At 45.6% G+C, this 7995-nt stretch overlaps 1 protein-coding gene across 2 annotated transcripts in view; it reads right to left on the minus strand.

Annotated features, from left to right (window-relative positions):
* VPS33B (VPS33B late endosome and lysosome associated) overlaps positions 1-6797 on the minus strand; it is a 36116-nt gene extending 29319 nt beyond the window's left edge. Inside the window, exons 1-4 of one of the 2 annotated variants that reach the window (XM_032962582.2) lie at positions 6642-6797; positions 4193-4273; positions 2291-2352; positions 1015-1064 (exon numbers count right to left, since the gene is read on the minus strand). In XM_032962582.2, the coding sequence (XP_032818473.1) occupies positions 1015-1064; positions 2291-2352; positions 4193-4273; positions 6642-6725 (277 nt within the window). In that variant the 5' untranslated portion in view covers positions 6726-6797. Of the gene's footprint in view, positions 1-1014; positions 1065-2290; positions 2353-4192; positions 4274-6066; positions 6084-6641 lie in introns of those variants that run through there. The other variant, XM_076070410.1, reaches the window with a different exon arrangement.
* Positions 6798-7995: the final 1198 nt, after the last annotated feature.

The raw sequence follows: 7995 nt of genomic DNA on the forward strand, positions 1-7995 counted from the left end.
TCAGCCATTCAATGCTAAATTATATGCTAATTCCTTTGTCAAGGCGCTTTGTTCCTCTCACACAGCTTAAAGGCCGTGATCTGAACGTGGCTCTTTCACTCCAGCGCTGTCCTACCAGACAGTCTCGTCCCTTCACCTGATGAAGGCCGCTTGTGTTGTGGCCGAAACGTCGTGAGAATATTATTGTGTTATTTTATTTTATCAATTTATTATTTTATTCTCATTCTACGTGACTTTACCGAAAGAACCAAAGAAGATGAATCATTGCAGTCACGAAAGCTTTAAATCGAAATTTGGTCTCAGATCAACTAAAATGTCCTCTTATAATATAATTTCGATCCTAGCATTTTTGAGACCTTAACATAATGAGTGTTTTTATTTAAAGCTTTCGTGACCACAGGGATTCATATTCTTGGTTCTTTCGGTAAAGTCACGTGACTTCACCGAAAGACCCAAGAACATAATGAGTGTTATCAAAGGGTTCATACTGGCGGGGCGTGTACTGGCACTTGCATTTTAACCAGCTAACGAATAATATAGATCTGCCTACGCTAGCCAGGAGCTCGCAGTGCAACGGTTAGATTTGTGACTCACTTTTGCAAACTTTTGCACGTCAAGAAACAAGCCTCGAAAGGCATGTTATTTGTATAAGACCACGAGAATGAATTACTAGAAGAGAAAGAGCAGTTGTGAGTCGGTGGGAGGCGAGGTGGGACTCACGTTAATGATATCTGACACGAAGGATGCATGTGACTGAATAAAAAAAAACGTGGAGTAGGAAGAAGCGTTTAAAAAAAAATCGGAATTGTATCACGTTTTGTTATACATGCTTTTTCTGCAGAGACACAGTCAGCTGATAGGAAAATTTAACGGGAAGGGAATTGTGGGTAAAGAGGACATTTGAAATGCAGTGAAAGCATACCAAGAATCAATTGTTTATAACATGGTTGTGTAGTAATTATGCAAGCAATGGATACGTTGTAAAGTGGATAGGGATAGTCTGGTAAAACTGACCTGCAACACTCTTCACAGTAATTTCTCGAGGTCTTATCAAGAAGCACCGCCTAAAAACACATAGACAGAACATCACGAACAAGTGATTGAACATTTATTTAATTTCGTGCAACTCCGGAGTGAATTTTAAGAGAAATAAAATTATGGACACATGCGACTGGGCACGAGTGATGGCAGCGTAGGCGCAAGGACCGCTGTTGTACGTAAATAGATTCACTCAAAGTACAAATTAATGATAATACAGTCGATTTGGAATTTTTGCCATTTTTAGAGCGCAAGGCTATGATGAAGGACAGCGCTATGTTTCCCACAGTCTGCAGTAGCTGTAGAGTCAGGGTCTACGTTGCTACACGTAATCCCTACAGAGTAATTTACAGGGAATTTTTTCTAATTCGGACCATGACACTGGGGGCCCAATGGCCTTTTCTTTTTGAACGTCACTGTGGGATCTCTATAACGGCCGCTGTGAACACTGCAGAGCAGATGGTGCATATTTTACAATAAATATACCCGCGGTATTAACCAGGGCGGCCTGCTGGATTCGAACCGCCGTGAACCACAGAGTATGGATTCCTGCAGTCACGAAAGCTTCAAATCAAGATTATTAACCACACTTACGCGACATTTTTTTTGCCAAAGCGCCACTGCAAAGGAGGCTCACAATATCCAAGCTCAAAAAACACCCTTCAAGCTTTGTTCATCCAAGAACCGCTCACATTACCCAGTTTGATGTGTTCAAGGCAATGCCCTCATATTTATGTCGTAAAACACACAACCAGAATTAAAATTCCCTTTTAATATGTCACGTTTTAAAGTCAAAAGTAAAAGTATCTGCGGGGACAAAACAAGCAGTAGAGTCACTGATCTCGATTGGTGGGCCTTGAGCCAGTGATGGATAATTCCACATTGCCATAGTGGAGACCTATTGCTCCATTGGAAGACCATTGTTAATCCATAATATAGGTTTTTTTGGGTCAGATCACGTAGATTTACGCGATCTAACCCGAAAAAAAAACCTATATTATGAATATTGGTCGCGAAATCCTACTTATTAAACCATTGTTAATGTTCCATAACTAAAAGCCAAGAGGTTACCAGCAGCCTATTCCGTAATTGATGGGACGGATGAAACCACCAAGATACAATAGTTCACGGATCTTGATGGCAGTGAAGGCAGCTGGGGTAAGTGTCTGTTGCCTGGGCTTGATGTTGACTTCATTGATTGCCTCTCATAACAGCCTACAAATACTCACAGTGTATAAATACAAACACTCACTGATCACATCCACCCGATACGTGCTTCCCATCCATCTTGTATATTTTGTCCACTTCATGTTTCTAGAAGAATGCACATACAAACAAGCGATGTAACACGTCAGTTTAATATCACCAGCTTGAAACTTGAATATCACACCACCCAGATTTGCACTAGCACTCTGGGACTTGCAATGGTTACACGTCCATAGTTTAGGACTATTACACACGAGGCTCTCTAATGAGTGAGGTTTTTGTTATAACATGTACAAAGTCAATTTTATATGGGTCTAAAATATTGCATGCACTTGCACCACGTGCGCATTCGCACAAAATATCACTTCACCGTGCCTTTGCCCACGCACGTGCTTTCCATAGGGACAAGGCATTAAGTGTGATGACGTAATCATGGTGCGATTCAGCCCTATATGGTGACGTCACCCCCGGTGAAGCCACAAGCGTGGCTCGAGGGACGATGATGTCACGCTGAGCGGGTTTAAATAGAGATCAATGGGGAACAGAACTTGCGGGCTATTCTACCGATGCAACACGAGTTTTTCTCTTCCGGAAGATTCTGGCTTCCACTGGTTTGTGCTGGATGTTATTTTTCTCAATTTCTTGGACAATGTTCATTGGGATAGGCGACAATTCTGCAGGTGTGTCTTCACCAAAAGTAACTTTTTGGTTTGTACGTTTTACGTTGTAAGGCGAACCGTATCCGAGATGCAGTGTGACGGACACAGACGTTTGCGCATCCTATATATTACAAGCAGAATCCAATATATCTTAAAATAATGTGACCTTTCAAATATGCGATTAAAGAACGTTATATTTGGTTCAATGTCAACTCCAATGTTTTGTGTGTTACGCTTGTTTACCCATGAAGGTCTCCGAGCCTCGACTCTTTTCCAGGAGGGTCATGCCAGGTCCCTGCATGTTGCTGCTTGTGTAATCCCAATTAAGTGATTTACAAGTTATATTTTGATATTGCGATGCTCGGTCGATATCAGTTATCGTTTTTTTGTGCTTTGGCAGGAAACCAGGAAACCCGGAGGAAACCCATGCCGTTGTATAATTACCGGCGAAACACGTACTTGAATTGTAAATATTGTGGGTTTACTCTCCAACAACACGGTGTGCTGAACTAGCAACGAGTTGACATGTATTATTTAGTGACAGACCTTACTACTTGGCTGTGTTAGGCGGTAGCGGGTTTAACGACACGTGTATATTCACGCGATCTCACCCAAAAAAAAAACCTCTATTATGGACAGGGCCTACTTCCTGAGACGCAAGGGGGTTAAAAATGTGCCACAGTGCCATCATTTAAACTAATTTAATCAAATATCATCCAAAAAAATGTAATATCATCATTTGCAGCCCTAATCTATTGTTCACTCCTGGGTCAGGTCTCCCCATGCAGACACTATCCATCCATCACGGTCTTGCGAGCTTTGATCCAGCATCGATTTCTTTGTGCCAATCTTTCTGATCATGTACCGATTGAAATGTGTTTTTTTCCAGGCGCATTGATATTGCTGAAAATGTTAACCTATCAAGGGGAGATGCCTTCAAATGCTTCATGTCATTTAGGCACTTCTTGTCACTTCCTAAGAACAGACACGGACAATCAATAAAGTTGTCATGTTAACAAACACGCTGATCTATGACTGCTTCAGCACACCGGTGTGTTGGAGAACTATGCACAAAATGTAATCACTGGGTGCGGACGTTTCAATGGTAGTCACAACCAGCATCATCAGGCAGTTTCCAGAGTCGTGAAAATGTTCTCCGTTGTACGACGCACACGCACATTTTTATTCGCGAGATCGAACTCGGTGGAAGAAAAACAACATTAAAACATTAATCATAATATTGGTCGCGAAAGCCTACGTGTTAAACAAATGAATTCAAGCTCACGAACCTTGAGCACAGACAACCCGGTAATCCTGTCGAGAGGGCTCATCAAATCCTGTTCGATGAACAAATCTTTTCTTCCAGGAAGCTGAAATAAAAGGGAAAAAAAACTACGTACAAATCTAAATATTGATCGCCCTGGAAAATCAGACATCGGGAAAGAGGGGCATTGAAATAAGTGTGACAATGAAAACATGCAACACGTTACATTATGAGACCTCCTTTGCCAGTAACAAGATATGTTATACTGTTACATTGGATTTATGGCTTTTATTTTGGTGATTTCGAAAAGTTTTTTTTGGCCATGTTTTTGTTTATTGTAGTACGGAGTTAGACTGATGGCCTTAATCTTAGTTGTCTTGTGGTTGTTGTTGTTGTTGTTATTTGACTTGCATCCCACTGGGATTTTTGCACACAGCGTTGGTGTACGGTGCTATTTCAGGAATATTTTGATATTTTTCCTGTATTTTCTGTTTGCACAGTCACATAATCACTTTAAGATGTTTTCTTGTTCATGTTTTGTTTGTTGCGGTTGCACCCGATTCAAGAGCCGAATGGCTCACAGGGCTATACCAAATAAATGAACTATGAAGATATAATAGGTTTTTAGCCAGCTAAAAGGGTAAAAACCTATTACTATATGCAACACGTTTGCAGGCCCATCTTTTGAGACACTTTGTATTCTGTCCACGTGTACAAGTGAAATCACATTGTATTCCACGCCTCATGGGCGATATCTCTCTCAGATTGAATACTGAATGTGAGGGGTATACAGGAAAGGTGGTGGTGGGAGGGATCCAGCAAACATTGAACGTTGGGTCAACGTTTAAAGCCACATGGCAACTTTCGCCCAACGTATCACAAATGCAATGACTAAGGGGGACATGAGGGGGCCACAGGACATGGGGGACTCGTGGCTTGGATAGTGATGACGGATGCCATGACATCTTCCAACATCCATTCTCAAGGCTCCTAACGATGCATGCATCACAGAGAAGCTGGGGAATCACTGTTTCAATGTTACGCACATCAGAAAGCTAAATTACGTGACATTCGGGAGAACGGAGGGGGGTGGAAACGATGCGAGTATTTGTGATAATAACGTTTTGTTCCAATGTTTGTAGATTATTTGTGTAACGCATGTTTTCGTAAAGATGATAAAACAGACATCAGACAATTGACATTTGCTCCAAAACGTGAATCCCACTTAGATACAGAATATTATTGTGACTGTGCACACGCCTCTGTTGAGTTTTAAAGCGAATAAAATTCGACCACAGTCAGTAAGGAACACGTTTAGTGAATGGAGTGTCACGTGCACTAAGTCTTCTCTACCTCTACGTGTAACCCGGAGGGTGGCCCAGAGTGAACCCGCTCACCGCTCACCAACCCACCCTCACCAGCTGACCCTCACCAACCCACCCTCACCAACCCACCCTCACCAGCTGACCCTCACCAACCCACCCTCACCAACCCACCCTCACCAGCTGACCCTCGCCAACCCACCCTCACCAACCCACCCTCACCAGCTGACCCTCGCCAACCCACCCTCACCAACCCACCCTCACCAGCTGACCCTCGCCAACCCACCCTCACCAACCCACCCTCACCAGCTGACCCTCACCAACCCACCCTCACCAACCCACCCTCACCAGCTGACCCTCGCCAACCCACCCTCACCAACCCACCCTCACCAGCTGACCCTCACCAACCCACCCTCACCAGCTCGAGGAGATGCACCCCTCACCAGCAGGTGCACCCCTCACCTCACCGTCACCCCTCACCTCACCATCTCGAGGAAGTGAACCCCTCACCTCACCCTCACCTCACCCCACCCTCACCTCACCTCACACCTCACCTCACCCCTCACCTCACCCTCACCAGCTCTAGGAGGTGAACCCCTCACCTCACCCTCACCTCACCCTCACCTCTCACCCTCACCAGCTCTAGAAGATGAACCCCTCACCTCACCTCACCCCTCACCCTCACCCCTCACCAGCTCTAGGAGGTGAAACCCTCACCTCACCCTTCACCTCACCCTCACCAGCTCTAGGAGGTGAACCCCTCACCTCACCCTTCACCTCACCCTCACCCCTCACCCCTCACCAGCTCTAGGAGATGAACCCCTCACCCCTCACCCTCACACCTCACCCCTCATCTCTCACCTCACCCTCACCCCTCACCAGCTCTAGAAGATGAACCCCTCACCCCTCACCCTCACCAGCTCTAGGAGGTGAACCCCTCACCTCACCCTCACCCCTCACCCTCACCAACTCTAGAAGATGAACCCCTCACCCCTCACCCTCACCAGCTCTAGGAGGTGAACCCCTCACCTCACCCTCACCAGCTCTAGAAGATGAACCCCTCACCCCTCACCCTCACCAGCTCTAGGAGGTGAACCCCTCACCTCACCCTCACCAGCTCTAGAAGATGAACCCCTCACCCCTCACCCTCACCAGCTCTAGGAGGTGAACAAGTTCGTCTCTGGGGAGCTGCCTCAGGAGGTCCGCGTCCACCGCCGAGGCGCGCGAAGCCGCCATAGCCGCGGCCTCAGTGCGGGAGGCGCTACGAGATGCGGGACAAGACGAGTCACTCACACAGACAAGACGAGTCACTCACACAGACAAGTCACTCACACAGACAAATCACTCACACAGACAAGTCACTCACACACACAAGACAAGTCACTTACACAGACAAGTCACTCACACAGACAAGTGAAGTCACTCACACAGACAAGTCACTCACACACACGTCACTTACACACACAAGTCACTCACACACAAGACAAGTCAAGTCACTCACACAGACAAGTCACTCACACAGACAAGTCACTCACTCACACAAGTCACTCACACACACAAGACAAGTCACTTACACAGACAAGTCACTCACACAGACAAGTCACTCACTCACACAGACAAGTCACTCACACACACACGTCACTTACACACGTCACTCACACACACAAGACCAGTCACTTACACAGACAAGTCACTCACACAGACAAGTCAAGTCACTCACACAGACAAGTCACTCACACAGACAAGTCACTCACTCACACAAGTCACTCACACACACAAGACAAGTCACTTACACAGACAAGTCACTTACACAGACAAGTCACTCACACAGACAAGACGAGTCACTCACACAGACAAGTCACTCACACACATAAGTCACTCACACAAGACAAGTCACTCACACAGACAAGTCACTCACACACACAAGACAAGTCACTTACACAGACAAGTCACTCACACAGACAAGTCACTCACACACACAAGACAAGTCACTCACACAGACAAGTCACTCACACACACAAGACAAGTCACTTACACAGACAAGTCACTCAGACAAGTCACTCACACACACAAGTCACTCACACAGACAAGACAAGTCACTTACACAGACAAGTCACTCAGACAAGTCACTCACACAGACAAGACGAGTCACTCACACGCACAAGTCACTCACACAGACAAGTCACTCACACAGAAAAGTCACTCACACACACAAGTCACTCACACAGACAAGTCACTCACACAGACAACACGAGTCACTCACACAGACGAGTCACTCACACACACAAGTCACTTACACACACAAGTCACCCACACAGACAAGTCACTCACACAGACAAGTCACTCACACACACAAGTCACTTACACAGACAAGACGAGTCACTCACACAGACAAGACGAGTCACTCACACAGACAAGTCACTCACACACACAAGACGAGTCACTCACACAGACAAGTCACTCACACAGACAAGTCACTCACACAGACAAGACGAGTCACTCACAC

The sequence above is a fragment of the Petromyzon marinus genome, chromosome 29, assembly GCF_048934315.1.
Source record: "Petromyzon marinus isolate PM22_M1 ecotype Great Lakes invasive population chromosome 29, UKy_Petmar_22M1.pri1.0, whole genome shotgun sequence".
In the NCBI taxonomy this organism is placed as follows: Eukaryota; Metazoa; Chordata; class Hyperoartia; order Petromyzontiformes; family Petromyzontidae; genus Petromyzon; species Petromyzon marinus.